General features: G+C 45.6%; 1 protein-coding gene across 1 annotated transcript in view; it reads left to right on the top strand.

Annotated features, from left to right (window-relative positions):
* The first annotated feature begins 485 nt into the window (after positions 1-485).
* The window catches only part of EIF3B (eukaryotic translation initiation factor 3 subunit B), a 356,055-nt gene continuing 338,498 nt past the window's right edge, over positions 486-18,042 (top strand). The window contains exon 1 of the mRNA XM_069647617.1: positions 486-903. Coding sequence (XP_069503718.1) covers positions 657-903 — 247 coding nt within the window. The 5' untranslated portion in view covers positions 486-656. The remainder of the gene's footprint in view (positions 904-18,042) is intronic.

Genomic DNA, 18,042 nt, shown 5'->3' with positions numbered 1-18,042 from the left:
ACAAAAAAAACCGCATATGAAACGTAATATCGAAACATAATTTGTGTCCTTATTGCCTCGTAGCAGTAACATTAAAAGAGGGCCATTTGTGGCAGCAAGATTTACTAGCTGCCTACGGAACGCAGATGTTCAATCCATTGGCACGGCGTCTAATGTTATAGAGATGTTTTTGTAATTAAAACTCTGGCTGTGACAGTCTGGCTTTCTCTATGGTGACGTGTACGGTTTTAGGTTTGCCCTTTTTCTATTTCAATGAGAAAAGGCGTGTGCTTCCATGTTGGACTGAACTAATTCGTTCTGCATGTAGGGTGGTTTGTCTTTATAAAAATGTACCGCGTTTTCTTAAAAGTTGCGGTAAATGTGTTTTTAACACAGCAGTTATTTAATATGAAAGTTGCTTTTCGTTTTTTTTAAATGTAGCAGGGAACAAGAGATGGAAGCCAAGAGTACTGTCGGAAAGCGTTAACCCCCGCGCGATGCACTTTGGTACGTTCCTTTACAGTCTCGCGCCGGGTGTAGCGCACATGGCCTACTGATTCCATCACGGCCAAATATTAAGTTATTGAGTCAAAATTGCTACAGAGGAGATTCACGCTGTGGTCGAAGGACTGGGTGAAGAGTCCGACCACGCGTCCAGTTTAATACCACAGACAGGCATGACGGAGACAGTAGAGCCGCCTGAGACCGTGGAAGCGGAGGCCGGATCCGGTGGAGAGGCAGCCGAACCTGATGAGTCCGGAGAGGAAGACGAGGTTGCACTGGAGCCCGCCGCCCTCGGTGATGGGAATGGGGATGAGGCGGAAGAGGATGATGATGATGAGGAAGAGGATGATGATCAGCCCGAGGACGACGGCATGTCCTTCAGTGACCCGGAGGACTTCGTGGATGACATCGACGAAGAAGGTGAGTGTGACGTGTCTACAGTAAGAATGATACGAACGGGGGAAGGGGGAATATAGCAAGAGGCTGCGAATGGTGCTGCTTTCAATTACTTGCGCGATATCAAACTATTATACCCTGGAGCTGGAGCTTTCGGAGGTGAACACGTTTGTTTGAGAAAGGGTTGTTGTCAAGAGAACAGGCATAGGCAGTTAATCATTGTGTAGTAAATGCATGTATTTAAACGTAGACATTGGTGGCTTGTTGTGTCGGCAGTAGATCACTGTGGTCTGGCGAAAAGTACTTTTGAGTGGCTTCGAGGGGACGTTTGTGTTTTAGAGGAAGAGCACCTGAGCGCTGGCAGTGTCTGAACAGATTATAGAGTGGCCATATGGCTCCATGTCGCACGAAAGGGTTGTGCTGTCAGAAAACGGAAAGCACAGAATGGTGGCGTTATCCTTTTTTCCTTTCAATAAAAACGCGACATATATGTGCTTTGCGGTGTATTTCCGGTTGAGGTGTAGTTCATCGTGTTTTATTTCAAACGTTGATGATCGTGTGATCCTCGGAAGAATAACATTATACTTGTAAATTATGGTTACCAAAATCTCAGCATTTGGAAGCAGTTTTGAAAGAATATTTGCTCCCCTGGAATATCTTTCACATCCTGGTTTGGGGGCGGGAGGTGTGCCGCATTTGTATGGATTGTTGGGGGTGGGGGTGTGCACTCATGAATGAGTCACTTGGGGCACTGACAGAATGGATAGATATATGTACAGGATTAAAAATAAAGATGCATATTCGCCCTCACACTATTTAGCCTCCTATTTGGGTGAAGGGATTATGAATAAGTGTCCATCTCTCCCAAAATGGGTATGGTCGGCATACAATGGCTCGCGTATGCCGATGACCTGGCCTTGCTAGGATTAACAACTAGGGTGCTGCCAGCTCTCTTGAATTGTCTACTAGTAAAACTAAAATGGTGTTATCTCCTACAAATCGATACAGGAAGGGGTGTATAGTTTAACACTGAATGGCTTTTCATAGAGGCAATGAATTGCTACAAATACCTGGGAGTGATACTTGATCGAAGATTGAATGGTAAACTCCAACAGATACAGCTCAGGACTGCTGCGCAGGTGACAGACGCTGTTAAGTGGTTGTCATACAAAGGCGGCTACCCGGTTGCATTATCAAGTTGTATTTAACAAATATTTTGCAGATTTATTTTATATGGGGTTGAACTTTGGGGCTTAAAGATGTTTTTTGAATGGGAAGATGCTTTCTGCGGAGGCTCCTGCCTTTGAGCAGGACCATGCCACCAGAGTTCATCTCGTTGGGATATGACATCATGAGCGACACTGCTAAGATCCATCACTGCTATGCACGCAGGGTTCGAAATTAAGATTTAACCAGCTCCTGGGTGTCGTCCATCACCCAGTAGGCAGGAGCTACCATTGGGGAACCAGGAGCAAGTACCCAAATCTCTTTAACATGAGATGCACACTAACACTTCAATTAATTATAGCTTCTGGTTGCTTTTTGTTTTTAAGCTAACTAAGCTCTACGAGGCTAGAAGCACGAGCTAAATAACTCCCAGCTCCCCATCATTTCGGGCTCTATGTTGGAAAATAATGAAATCGTCCCCTGTTTCATTGCAATAGGCACTGAGGGATGTCCTATTGAAATTGAGGTGAGCTGGGAGCTATAACTATGGTTGTAGCCCAGGAGAGCCTTGTAGGCTCGCAACCAAAAGTAACATTTGGCTCTCCAGGCCCACTGGTGCCATACAAATAATATCCATTTGACATTAACAGTGTGCATAAATGAGCTCTGGGACACATCCAGAATAAAAGTTTAAAACCGAATGGGTGGTATTTAATTGACAAAAGTTTGTAGTTTGCATCTTATGTGGGATTTCAATTTGAAAGACGCTATATAATGGCTCCTGGTTTGCAGAGGTAGCTCCTGCTTACCGAGTGATGCAGGATACCCAGCAGCTGCACTTAGCCCCTGGTAATAAAATCCTTATTTAGCTATCTGCTGTAGAATATATTTTGAGGTTATAATCTAGTATGCAGTGGTATTTTTCTAGGTGGTATTTTTGTAGTTGTGAGACTCATTTCAAATGGCCCATGCTCTCCTCTGATGCCTTATTTACAACATCACTCTTGTGCCCTTTTGGCTGTGTTTCAACAAATGTAAAGCATGCAAATGAAATACAAAACCTTCTACTGCGGCTACTTTGCTTTGAGATATTTCTTACTGCATGTCCATGTCTCTGTGCTTGTCAAATTAAAGGGACTAAATTGCCTTTTCGCACTTATTTATCATAAACTAGAATTATGCAAGTTAGACATTGACACGCACACCCACATTGTAATTCACAATGTGAGCAACGTTTTTCCTGCAGTGTCTTTCAACGCTCTATCTGTGATAATGTGCCAAGCTCTGCCAAATCAACCTTGGCTACGCAACAAAACTTGGCTGGATAACTATTCTTTGAATAACAGAAAAACCTAGAGCACTAGAAACCCAGTGGTGAGTGGACATTTAAATTCTCATAGTTAATGCAGTGCCTATAAATGAACTGAGTGTCTAATCTGTGCTATGTTATCATTCAATTCACCAGCACCTCAATGAATAGATAATTACCTAGGTTAAACTGGTGATCTTCCTGACTCAGTTTGACAGTGGTCCAGGGTTATTCACAGTTAAGGTCGCCCAAGAGTTTGCAGCTCTTGTAAAGATTGCCAACCCAGGATAGAGAGCCCAGCAGACAGTGAGCACTGCACCAGCTTTCTGCTCCTCCATCAGTGAGTGCAAGAAAAGGGAAAAGGAATGCCTCTTTGACTGCCCCAAACCCTTTCAGTCAAGAACACCTCCTTTTGACCAGATCCACCCACTAAAACATCACATGATTTCCTCTGTGCCTTTCTCATTGTGCGAATTGCATTGCTGAATACAACTTGCTACATTTTTTGTCATGCTTCCTGCTCCAATACAATGCACATTTTTCAGCTTACAACCCAGACCCAGCCTGCACGTTTTAAATTCCCATTTTTTAGAGCATCATGCATTCTGCTCAATCTGCATCAAGCTTATTTCATAGTCTAATTTGCACTAAATGTTATTATGGGAATCTGTTACATATTAAATGTTGTTGGGTTAATTAGTATATTAGATTCATGTTAGTACTATATTGCAATGCAAATCGGCTCATTAAAATAGCATCATTGAGCAAAGTGATTTTATATTCTGTGCTTTGTGCATTGGCATCTATTTCAGCCTGATACTCGTACTGTTGAGTCCAGCAGTGAGTCTCACACCTGTGGCCCTAGTTAAGTTCACACCCTCACCTTAAATGTGAATGATGAAATGCGCAGTCTAGATGCTGAAATGCGTAGTCTCCATTCTTCCTACACTGCCAAGGCACTCTTCATGACAACCAATGTTTGCATAATTGCAGACAGACAGGTTTCCATACGAAGTACTGGAGTTATCACACTCGGGGATATAAGAAAAGGATACAGGAGAATCTACGTGTGTGTGTGTGTATAGTACAGAACAAAACCTAGTGGACCTTGCAAGTACATTTACTGCTGCACTATATATAATGTACCTGCTTGGACGAGCGGGAGCACAGTGTATACCAAACACGTGGATTTTATTTGGACCTATATAAGAGTCAAATTTAACAGAGTACAGACTTTGGAGCATATAGGAGTACAACTTGGTATACCAAGGGTAGAGGGACTGATTTTGTGGTGATAATCGTATTGAGACAGCAAAACATCTATTGATAAATTATCCTTTGAGTGCTGTCAGGAGAAGGTGCTTAATTTCGTGGGGCAAATATGAAGAAGGAAATGATGATAGCTCCTGGGAAATATTTGATTAGAAATGACGATGGATGCATCTCCCATTTGACGAAGTTTGAAAAATAATCCAAGCAATTTTAAATATTTTTTTTTGTGGAAAAATCTTGATTTATTTCTTTTTATTGAAATGGATTGTTAATATTATGGCAGAGTGGAAATGTATTAAAAGTAGACTTATGTTGTAAAATACAATAATAAAAATAAAATAACCTTACGCTTGTAAATGTATACATTTGGCCAAGCAATTTTTGAAAGAATATTTGCTGGCCTGGAGTACCTTTCAGATCTTGGATTGCTGGCGGTGGGAGGTGCACCACACTTGGATGGATTGTTAGAAACATTAATCTGCCGCACTTGATGGATTGATGGTGGGCCGTGTGCTGCACTGGGGTGTATTGTTGGGGGTAAGAAGTGTACCACGCCTGGATTGTTGGGAACATTGTGTCACACTTACATGGATTGAATCAGTATATCACAAGAAGTGTGTCATCAAGAAACGCACTCATCCAACAAACGGTCAACCTCAAACACTCTTATACACCAACACCCACTTAAGTGATTTAAACCAACGAGAACAAACTGATGTATCATATTATGCAAAATAATGAAACCTATTGAAATGCTGTGTGTGTATATATACCATCTGGTGCCTCACTTTTTCAAATTGTGCCCCAATAATTAATATACCACATGGCATTCGACTAAATTGAGGCCTAGGGAGATATTTTCACCAAAAATGTGTATCGCAGACAAATTCTTACTTTGAAAAAACTACTGCTAACATGAGTTTCGGCCATCCGGTTTTTGGCAACACCCGGCCTTCTTCAGGGCAGACATGAGAAACCCATAGCTGGTGGATGCACTAGTCATGTACGTAATGGTTATTGTGACCACTGTAAGGCCAAAAAAAAAACGACAATGTTCTATTCTTTACATTGTCAACATGATGCCACCAATGTGTTTTTTGAGTCATTAAGAAGATCTGACTTGGTACAGGTAAAGGAGCAATCGCCCCACACTCACTCGAGACCACACAGGGTCACAATGTGCATCTTGTGTGCGTCACGCCTGTAACGGTGCAGCGCATGTACTCTAGTGTAATGTAGTTTCATCGGGACATGGGAAACCTAGTGAAAAGACTGAGCAAAACATTGTCGGGGTACCTTGAAGCAGACACAACAAAGTCATCAATCCAGGCGCTAAGATGCTGGTGCAATGAAAAAGTCTGGAGTGGCCAAAGGGCACAGTAAAGGCCAATGTCGAAATCAACCTAAGGGGGCAACCGGAATCACTCAATAGGTGACCCCATCATATGCCCCTGTAATGTAGAGGGTTAAAATGGAAACGCCCAGGTTTAGCGGGGTAACTATGTTACAACAGGTTCTATCCTGTGAAGGACCAAACTACTGACCTCAGCCACCAAGCGCGTGTCTGGTGTCAACATGTGTACAATCATGGCAACACATAGAGGGCAGGGGTCCTCAAATCACCCTCAAGACCTCAGGAACAACTTTTGGAGACTGGTTGACAGATGAGAGAATGGAAGTGGTGGCTGCAATAACTCCAGAGAAAAACTTCCAATGGCCAGAAAAAAACAGGGATCAACCTCAAATACTGGAGTGACGACAGCATTTATCCTACACCAAAAGAAGGCAAAGGAGGAAAGCTACAAAGGAACACAACACAGAGGATCCGTGCTTGTTAAAGGAAGGTTAATAATGGGCGCATTGCTTTTACTGAAGAAGGGGGCGTGAATAATGTTAAACGTAAGAAAACGTGATAATAGAAGATGGAAATGTCGGGGGTGGGAGGGCGAAAGACTAGAATACTAATTAGCTGGTTGAGTAACACCCCCTGCTAACATTGAGGACCATGACGATAACAGCCATCTTGAGTGAAATGGACGAAGCCAGTAGTATTATGGTAGATGGGTTGCACTCTGATCAGAGAATAGAAAAAGCACCACCCATAATTGAAGTGAATGATCTACTTACGCATATATCTATAGCAAGAAGAACAAACGGACAGGTGTCACGAAATTGTGAATGAGTAACATTTTTCCAAGTGCAACAGAGAAATGGCTGGACAGGCAAACCATTTTGGGGCTATTCGATTTAATCCCCCAACTGGGGGTATTGCTCTCTAAATATTTGGAATACGTATAACTGCTCTAAAGTACCAACCTCAATTGTTCAGTGCTATGAACAAAATACTGTACCTGATTGAGCCTTTTACGAAACGCGTGTTAAAAATTGTATATGATGTTACGACACTGGGGCTGACTAATTTACATGACGACAAAAAAATGAACCAGATACCGTGAAGTGGAATCAGTGTTGGAGTCAAGCCACGTATCCATTGGAATCTCGCATACTTGTGAGAGAAATGACACGGGAAACTGGGGTGGAAGACCAGGTCTAATTATTACCGCCACAGGATCAGATAGAAGGGTCACGATGTATACTACTGAGGCCCTATCCGAATCCACAGAAATAGAATGGGCCTGGCTATCGGGATTCTTACCTGTAAACTTAATACACCGCCCATAATGTGCAAACATGATAACGTGGAATACATTTGGACATAGACATTTATTAGACACTGACAAGGCCCATACGTTATTATTTGATGTTTCCCTTACAGGAATCGTGGCTCATGCAGGACTAAGGGAAATTAGGGCCTACCTGGAGGGTTAGGAGTGTGGGGGGGGCAGAGGGGTTATTGATTGCAATAAACAAAAATCATGCAGCCAGGAAAATCGACTAGAGCTACTGATCATGTTGTATTGGCAGTAGAGATAGAGTAGAAGTCTAAGTGTCCTGGTCCTCTATGTATACGTGCCCTCATGTGGAGCTCTTATCGCGGAGATATTTGATACTATAGGCTACACAATGATGGAAGCGGATAATTCAATGGTACTCATTAGAGGGGATATAAATGCCCTTTGCCTACTGCCACAAAATAAACAACCGCAAGCAAAAAATAAATATCATGATAATAAGTGACTAAAATTTGTAACTAGTGCAGTCTCTGTTTGGATCCACGAAAGGGGACAACGCTTGGGCAGAACACGTGGAGGGGAAATGGAGCAACTGCCACGTTGGACTATTTCTTTATTCGTGTCGGGGATGTGGAATATGTGCAAGAACTATGTACTAGTTTTAACAGCTACAATGACCCTGCTATAATGACCCTTTTACTGGGTATAAATAGTAACCCATCGCCAAAAAAGAGTGGAGATAAACTCTAGGTGCAATCGGGTCACCTGGCGATATGGACAGATTAAAATCATTAACATACATCTGGCTGCTAAACTTAAATAATCCAATTTACCCAGCACGAGCCATAAGGCAGCAAGTGATGAAGTAGTATCATGACAACGAGGGAGGTTGTCGCTGTGGGAGAGGGATGTACCTTTAGAGACGGTGAAGTCAAAACTAAAATCTATGACCCCGTTATTAGAAATGCCAAATGCAAGCTAAGGCAAAATATCCGCTCCATTGTGTGGAATGAATTGGATATTACCCCGGTACAAGCTAGAATAAAGAAAAGAACGCTTATAGGAACTGGGTAAAAAGATGCAATATGAGCGAGCAACAAGAACACTCGGTGGGAAAATATGTTAAGTTTGTCACTAGGACAGACGCACAAAAATATGGAGACTGTTCAATGGAATATGGGTAACAAAGTAGGAAAACTACTCAACCCGAGTTTACGACCAAACCTGGGTTGACTACATACATAAGGTATACTGCACTGATTCTCAATAACGGCCCAGTGCGGAACCTAGTACGAAAATCATCTTACCCTATAACCTTGACACACATTAATAATAAACCGTATGATCTTGCCCTTTACAACCTTGACACACATTAAGAACCTGAAGGGGTCACCGGTGGCTTGCCAAATTTGGTGCTAACATTAAGATCTGTAATGAAGGAAAAATCCCAATTAGCTGGAAAAAAGCAATCCTAATTCCAGATAAAAAAAACTGCAGAGAAGTGACACGTCATAACTATAGATCATTAAACTCAACGTGCCAATTATTTTGGTCCGTGATTCTAGATAAAATGAGATCATGTGTGGACGGCCATGCAATACTCTGAACTTTTCATGTAGGCTTCAGAGCTTCTTCTAGTACGGTACACAACCTCCTAGCGCGAAGTTCATCCCGCAGGATTGGCTGTGTATACTGCGTGATTTCCACCCTGACACCTCGGCCCGGATAAAGTTGGGCGGCACGGGCGCATGCACAAGGCATATTCTCACCTCTAAAGGTCTGAAGCAGCGGGGGATGTGCTTGCATCCATGCTCTTCAACCTCTAGAAGGCTGGCCTGCCCGGATACTTGAGCAGTATGAATGGCTTTCCCCCCCAAGATTGTGACAAGCCATGTACACTGGATATCCTATGCCAACGACGTGGTCCTACTTGAGCACACCATGGTGGGCCTAAATCAATTGGGCGCAGGTACTGTATGAATTTGCCCAGAGGTATGAATTGGTAGAAAAGACTAAACATAATTGAAAGCAAAAAGGGAAATAAAAATCACTGTTACATGAATGGGGTTCGTGAGTCACAGAATATAAACAGCTAGGCATGATTATAGGTTTCAACTATATGGAAATTAAACTAGACAAAAGATGTAGCGCCCATGTACTTCCACCTTCATGGAGAAATTTGAAGAGGACTCTGCTGGATATAGTTTAAAAGGGATAATCGGTCTATAGGCAGTGCGTGGTCCCAGCTATAGCTTATGGGCTAGAAGCACTGTACCAGCTCAAGACGGACTGGATTAACAAACTGGAGGGTGGGCTGTGGAAACCAATCCTGAGCTTGGCTACGTGTGTTCCAGTAACAGCAATTTGCCTGAAACTAGGCACCACGTCATTTTGGTCCTTATTCGATGTGGCATTATGTAAATCAACGCCAGAAGACAACTTAAATGCTCTATGTTGACCTGTATGGGAGCCATTCCGAATAAAAAGGATCCAGGAAATTGACTGGCCTTTGGACAAAATGTGGAAGACCTGTTTGTGCGTGTTGGATGGATTCCGGATTGGGAAGTTGGTAAATAAAAGTTAAACAAGGAATTCACCACAAGGTGATGGGATTGGGGGCAAAACCACTTGCACCTATCCACCTTGACTCGAGGGGTATTTGCATCCATACAAACGGCATCTTTAATACCCCAACAAAATCTTATTAAGTGCCTGGGCCCTGCACTGAGAAGATTTTTTTTATGCTCTTGCGACTGAACCAATTACCACTAATGGAGATCCTGGTCCAAGACTGGGGAAATGGAGAGGCGAAAGCGGATGTAGAGTGTCAGCAGAAGCACATACTGGCATCCACATGGCACATACTGACAGGTTGTAAACAGATGGGTAATCTCTACCAGATGTATTTGGATACGCATGTGCATAGTTTGGAAGATATGGAAGTGTTGTATTGTAGTAGTCATTCTTATAGCGCCATTTGTTTGGCCTCGGTGCGCTTTGTTGTTGGATTGCCCTCTGGGACCGAAGACCAGCTATGGGGAAAATGTTCCAAGAGTGGACTTTTTAAGATGGCATGTGTGCATTTGGCCGAAATTAGGTCATAGGACAGCTGGCTAGGCTCCATTATGCAACCCAAGAGGTCTGGTCTGTGGGTGGGTGCTGTGGGAGGTCATGGCATAGCGCTAGTGCAGGAGACTCGATGTGTACCCACCTAGACCAAAATTTTCATAGCCGTAGCTGCATTCTAGATGGAGAGCCATGCGTGCTCAGATGTCCACAGAAGTTATACCAGAACTCTTCTGCATTGCTTGAGTCACTCTTGGAATATTCCGCCAGAGTCCTTCCCATCTTCCTGTTGAATGGTTTCCCCTATCGTTTCTTCCCATGTGTTCACATATTTTGGGATAGCGCCTGGTTCCGCTTTGTGCCCCATCCTGTATATATTGGATATTAGACGTTTATCCCCTGGGTTGGTGGCTAGGAACTTTCAAACAAGTTAAGGGGGCGAGTGGCCGCCTTCCTCTAGTGGATCCATTAGCCAGTGACGTAGCTGAAGGAGCTAACAAACAGATGGGATGCAACACCAAGTCTATCCCTACACTGGGCGAATGTCTTTGTTCCCCCCCCAAACCCCCTTTGGTGATACATCTGACGCCATTTCTTCCCTGATTCGGGAGATAGCCAATCTTGACTCTGATTTGGGCGGCCCTATAGTACATGCAAAGGTCTGGCAGGGCTAGTCCCCTTCTTTTGGTCGGTGTCTTGAGCTGTTTCATTGCTACCCCAGGAGGGCGGGGGGGGGTTGGGATTCCAATTGTATGGGTTTATAATTTTGTGTACTGCTCCGAAGAATGTTAGCGGAACAGTTATCGCGAGAGCTTGGAGATGGTACCGTAGTCTGGGGAGGACCGCCGTTTTTATTGCGTTAATCCTTCCCAGCCAGGATATTGAGTCCTCAGTTGAGAAGTTGAGGCATCTCCTGAAGGTAATTTGCCCCATAGGCACTGCAATGTGAGGGTTATTCTTAAGCCCAGAAGTTTAATACTAGTGTGGACCCATCAAAATTGGGATAGCTGTTGGGCTTGTCTTAGATTGTCTCCCTGTCATTGTTGGGTTCACTATTTCTTACTTTCAGTCCCGCTACTTCCCTGAATCTCCCGAATCCCCACCTAGAGGGAATTCTCTGGGTCAGAGTGGCAAGAGCATATCATCCGCGTAAGCCATTACTGTGTGTTCTTCCCGCCCAAACTGTATGCCCTTGATGTCGTTAGTGCGGATTGTAGACATACAGGGCTCGAGGTAGATGGCAAACTGGAGTGGTGATTGAGGGCAACCCTTTTAACTGTTAGTTTAATTGGACTTGATAGTTCTCCATTCACTAGTAGTCGTGAGGTTGGGTCCCTGAAGTTTGCACGTACCATGGCCATGTATTTTGGGCAAATGGCCGACTTCCCCAGATTGTTAAAGGGCCGCTCAACCCTTTCGAATGCCTTTTTGGTGTCCAGAGAGGGGAGGCCCGCAGGGTTTCTTTTTTTTTTTCTAGCATATGGCAGACCTCCCTGATGTCATGTGTTTGTCTGTGACGGATGAATCCTGATTGATCTGGGTGAATCATGTGTGATAGTAGGTGTTCCAGGATTCTGGTGTAGAGTTTCGCATCTAAATTGATCAGTGCTATGTGGTTCGAACATTGCGCTGGGTCTTTGTCCAGCTTGGGGAAGAGAGTATTTTGGCCTCTTCCATTGAGGGGGTAATGCATCCTGCTCGTGCGTACAAATTGAAGAGGGATGTCCGTTAGGGGCCAGGATGTGCTGATATGCTTTGTAGAACCCTGCTATATCTCCGTCAGGGCCCAGGGCTTTATTCCTGGGTAGGCGCTTTATTGCCTGGATTGCCACCTCCTGTGTAATATCTGTGTCTAATGCTACACAATCTGTTTGGGAGATCTTCGGAAGGGTGAGTGTCCTAAGGTAGTCATTCTGGAGTGTCATCTGGATTGTCTGATTTTATATAGCTCCGTGAAGAAGGTAATGAACTGTGCCGCAATGTCTGGGGTAGAATGAGCCACGCCGCCCTTCGGGGTAGTGATCCCCTTGATCGTATGGGCTGCCATCTTCTGCTTGAGTTGTCTTGCCAATAGTTGGTCTGCTTCATTGGCATGTATGTTTCCATTCTGCCTTTTTCCTTATGGAGGAGATCTAATTGCCCTCTGATATACTGATGCTCTTTCCAAAGCTTCCTAGAGGTATTGTGCTCCATTTTATCCATGACATCCTGGAGATAGTTTTCTAATTAGGTTTCCAGGGCTCGCTGTTGCCTTATCAGCTCTCCCCTGGAGGTATCCTTAAAAGCGTCCCGTATCGTTGGTTCAGATGTTCCAACGCCTCAATTTAAAATATATTGATTTTTGGATCCCACCTCCACCCGCACAATAGTGTCAGTTAGCCCTTCTTTAGGATCGGCCCAGCTCCACAAACTTCAGTGTCAATGCCATTGGGGCGTGTTCTGAGAGGGTTATCGGAAAAAGTGGGAGTAAAAAGTTTATCCTGGATTTGTTCCCTTTATTGTAACCCACACATCGTGCAGTGCCAGGTGTTCCATCCTCCGTTGCAGGGCTGATGAAAGTGGGGGCTGTAGGCGTTGTGCGTTGGAGCTTCTGTCCCTTTTGGCGTCCCATGCTAGGTTGAAGTACCCCATCAGTATTGTCTCCCCCCTGGGCAAACCCCTCTAGGTCTGAGAGGACCCCTCTACTCCTTTCAGGATTCTGGCCTGTGTAGGGAGCATAGACTGTGGCGAGTGTGAGGATGTATGTGTCATTTCGCAATACTACAAAGAGATATCTCCCCTCTTTATTTTAGTGGACCAGATCTGGGTGGCAAGCTTTTTTTTAACTGCAATCAGCCCCCCCCCCACCCCTGCCACCCATTTTTTTTGCCCTTGGCATTAGCCTGCAAGACCTGCTGAAATCGTCAATTTTAGGTAGTTGGCGTCCGTTTTCAAACATTTAAAAAACATTTTTTTTTTTTTAATGTGGGTTTCAGTAGCGCGATAATATCTGGTGTGTGATACACTAATATCCTTTCCAACTTTTTCCGCTTCACTGGTGTATTTAGCCCTGTATGTTCAGAGAGAGTAACGTAAGCATAAGTGAGGGCTGGTCTGGTGCCCCTGGATCGGTGTATCTTGAGGGTCCTTCCCCAACTTGAGCCCATCCCTAACTTCCCAACTGTCCATTTCCCTCCCCTTGTCTTCCCTCCCCCTTGCCCTGGTGTGGGTATGTGTCTCCCACGCCATACGTGCAGTGGATGGACCCACTTTACTTCCCAGGGCCAACCAGTGGGGTCGTACTAAAGCCCTTATTGAGATTCCAAGTGTGTGCTCCCTCGCGCTCTCCGTTCCCTGAAGTGTTGGAGTAGACTATTAGTGAGCTAAAAGGCAGTCTGGGAGATTGAGAATGTGCCCCATTGTTTGTTATGAATTTTCTTTTGTCCCCTGGTGGTTCTTCTGGTGAATCAGTGGGTACAGGAGACGTCAGCGTCCTGAGTTTGTGACCATTCCCAGGGCTCCAGGTGTCAACGTCGCAGCGATCTCCTAGTCTCGGTGGTGTCCTCAAGATGGAGAATTTGTAGTCCGTCCTGTTGTGTCGCGATCCTGTGCCGTCTGACTTCCCATTGAAACGGCAGCCGAAGGGAAAGGTCCATTTATCTGTTTGGCCTGCAGATGTCTCAGAATTGGCCCCATGTCCTCCTTTCTTTTGTGGAGTGTAGATTGGGCCAGGTCTTGTGATAGGTGGTAGTTGTAGTGTATGGGTTCCGGCGGGCTGTGTGGAGGATCGCCTCATTCTGCGGGTATCTTGCCAGAGCAGCCACCGCGTCCCTTGTTCTGGAGCCTGGCTCCTGTCTTTTCGGGCCTGTTCTGTGGACCCAGTCTATCGAGATGTCGCCGGCATGCTCCTTGTCGGGCAGATCTTCAAAAATTCAAGTGACCATAAGTCTGAGTTTGCCACTGGTTGCGAGAGGTTCTGTATTCAAATATAAGATCAGTAGGACCTGTTCACCGGGTCCTAGCATTGCATCTCGATGTTGTGTGTTGCCCTTGCCAGATCCTCGAGGGCGATGTGGATGGAACTTGTCCTCCACCACCTTCTATAGGACCCTTTTGGTTGTGTCCATCCATTTTCCCAGATATCCTTCCTCATGGAAGCAGGCCTCCATGTCCTCTTTTGAGGTGACCATTTTGGGGGTTTTGGTATTAAGGTCCCCTTCCTGTGTGGTTAAAGGTTCTGTTTTGTTTGTTTTATTTATTAATATTTTTTATTTTTATATTTTTTAAGGCTTCTCAGCTGCTAGACCAGCAGCGTTGGATGGTGCTGTCCCGAGTGGGGAATTTGGGGCTGCTTTTCTGTATGCCGCTGCTTTACCTTTACTTCCCAACATTAGTTGTGATCTCGTGGTTCAGCTTATATTGGAATGCCCCACGATTGTCTCACAAGCTTTCTTTTCTGGGCTTAGGTTTTCCGCATCACATGTGTGCTTGGAATCCATGTGCGGGATATTGGCAGCTGTGAAGGGGACATAGTGTCGGCTAGTCCCCTCCTCCCAGGACCTCAGCATTTATTGCCTGGAATATGCTTCCGCAGGTCTGGGCTTTAAAGGTTTTGGCTGCCGGAGTCACCTTGGGCCCGTGTCCCTCAATAGACCCGTGTGCCCCTTTTTAAGCACACTTGCGTGCTGTGTTCCGTGTTTAGGTGTGTGTGGCCTTGTGTCCGGCTGGGTGCCTTAATCTCCCAGTCAATGGGACGGCCTGCCCGAGGATCCGTGCCTGGGGATCTGAGCTTCTTGTCCCCACTGGACCTAGTGTCTGATGAGGTAGGGCTGGGTGGGGGTTTAGGACCCGGGGAGGGTAATTACCGGGGTTTGCATCAGTGATCCTTGAATGTCTCTGTAGCCCCGTCCAGCTGCGGGCTGTCAGCTGCCCTTCCTGCTGCAGAGGAGGAAGCCTGTGCTGGGTCCGTCTGACGGGATACTGTAGCCTGTCCACTTCTCTCCTACTTAGGCTCCATGTGGCCTGTGGGTCCGCTTCGCTCCCGCGCTGCTTCTTTTGTCCATCAGGGTCTGCTGTGTGCCTCCGGAGGGCGTTTTGGGAGTGTCCCTCTCGCTGCAATGATCTGCAGCCTGGGTGAGCCCTTCCTGTCACAAGGTTGCACCTCCCTCCACCCAGCTGCAGCAGTGTGAATGTGGCGGAGTGTGGCGCGCTGTTGCTCGAGTTAGTGTGCTGTAATCCTTTGCTGCCCGGGACTATGTGGGGGCTCGGTTCATGAGCCTTCACTGTGCTCGCTTTGTCATGGATAACAAGCATGGTAAGACAGCTTTGTACACATCAGGCGAAAACATTCAATAGCAAGTTGCTGCACATGTTCGTTGAATAAACGCACATGCTTTCCAATAATGCACATTCTTTTGACAAAGAGCAGATGCAAGATACTTGTTTCAGAAAATACATTTTGCAAGAGGCCAGGAAATCGTAGCTTTCTGTTCCAGCAGAGAACCAAACCGCAAGTGTTAATTTGCTGTCTGAAACGGGATGCACCAGTGGCAAAACATGCCTTCACACCATTTACATCTGATAAGCAGTCAAAGGACAGGAAACACCAATAGATGCGACTAGCACGTGCACGTTTAAGGCTGTGTAGAAGCAATGGACATGCTTTATCCCTTCACTGAATGGAAGCCCAGTTAATGTAATGGAGACGGTCATTGAACACAGACAAAACCTGTCTCTTATAAGTTTGCAAATAGAGGATCGTATGATCAAAGAAAGCAAAGGATCACTCTAAGCTTTCACAGACCAGATCCCTTTGTTACATATAAAGCGCAAGCTGAATGAAGGGGAGAGGTTCGCCCATCAAGCAGCATACTCGCACAGGCCGTGGGGTTTGCAGGGAGGTCTGCTGAGGATCCTAGAGCACAGGTGAGAGAGATAATCAGGCCCAGCTAAACAGGAAGCCACAGCAACTTGGAAGGTGTTGGTTCAGGTGCTGCACATTCTACTCTGAAGCGCAAGTTAAATTTGGCTGCTCTGGCAGCGGGGCTGCCCTGATAGGTTGACTTAAGTGGGGGGGGTCAAAGCCCAATCTGTTCGTGGACGCGCTGGGAGGGGAACGAAGAGGGCCAGGCCAGGCTGGGGAGGACTGGGCAAGGGCCCAAAGTGTTGAGGAAAAAATGCCACACAAAATGCAAATGGGGCTGGATAGAGGCAGCATACACTGGGGAAACCATCGCTGGGATCCATAGGCTGAAGTGCCTGCAGGGCAACAGGACTGACTAGCACACTTGTAAGGAAAACTAGTTCACAAGAATACCCCAAGTCCTATGTTGAATGGGGCTGTGAAGGCATCATGAAGCAAGACGCAGACAACCGATTAAAAGTTGAAACATAATTGATTTATTTATTCAAATGGCAGGATAGTAGAAGGCATAACTTGCCCTATGCCAAGGTGGGGATTTCCCTACCTGAACAAAACTAAGCGGTCTGAGTGAGAAAGTTCAACAAACGTGTGTGTGTGTGTGTTTCCAAATCCTTTCCTTGCCCTCTCAACTAAAGCTAAACTATGTGTAGGGATGTCAGTAATAAAAGAAATGGTGATTAACACAGTTCTGAGCTTCTTCCAGCTCTTCGCATCCTTTTAATCTCCCTTTGCCCAAGTTCAAAAGAAAAGGATATTGAGGCGCCGTCCTCCAGACAGCATCTGCAATTCCTCAAGTCTTGGGGTTCCTTACCGAAGACTACAACGCAACAACTTGTGCTTGTTTCCGGTTTTCAAAGTTCAACACAACTACAGGCCAACTTGACCTTCCTTCTGGATTCCATCAACCGTTCATTTGCAGTGCTTGTTCTTGGTGTTTTTCCCAATGTCCCTGGTGTTCACAACTTAGGACCCTTATGCTCTTCAGGCTACACAGGTTCTTCTGCGTTTGCCCTGTGTTACAAATTGCAATCATTTAGCTTTTCCCGTGTCAGCCTCTTTTGGCTTTGCAATAATGTGTTGCACGTCTTATGCCAGTCCTTAGCCATGCCACATTGCCTCCGTTCTTATTGGTCACTTTGTGGTAGCCTTTGGTTTCCCACCTTTCTGTTGCACTCAGTTGCGCTCTTTTTTTTGTAGCTTGTTTTCAAATGGGAACTTCCCTTTTTGACTTTTATCAGCTAATCGCTTTGCCCACACAGTTGCATTCAACTAGGCTTTCTATGTGCAAGGTTTCGCTTTGCTACAAGTTTTCCTTCAGTTTGGTACTCCTTTTAGCTTAATTCGGAACTTTGTTACTCTTGTGTAGTTCCTAGGAGCGCCCCGGTTTAGAGTGCCATTCCCCTGCACTCAACGTTCTCCAGCGGCTCCGCTGCGTCTCTGCTTCGCAGGTTGGCGGGCTGGTTTCTGCAAGCCCGGTTTGCACTCTGTGTGCTTCCCAGCACACGCTGGCAGCTCTGCTCCACTTAACACAGACGGTGCCTGTCCTTTCTTCCCTTTCCCGCACCTCCTGCTACTTCTCTCAATCACGGAGGCTCTCACCTGTGGCAGTCTAAGGCCCCCCCCCCCTCGCTCTGGGCTCCACAGGCCTTCTGGGGTTACTCCCGGCGTCCTGTCTTCCTCTCGGGTCCCTTCTTTGCTGCATCCTTGTATACACATGTTACCACTTGACCGGTTGCAGGTGTAAGGTCCCAATTGTATTTGCCTGACCATGGTTAAAGGGACATGCCTGACCTTCACAGTACTTGGCAAGCATC

Source organism: Ambystoma mexicanum, chromosome 2q, assembly GCF_040938575.1.
Source record: "Ambystoma mexicanum isolate Mex_15411 chromosome 2q, UKY_AmexF1_1, whole genome shotgun sequence".
Classification (NCBI taxonomy): domain Eukaryota; kingdom Metazoa; phylum Chordata; class Amphibia; order Caudata; family Ambystomatidae; genus Ambystoma; species Ambystoma mexicanum.
This window is presented reverse-complemented; position numbering and strand designations above follow the sequence as displayed.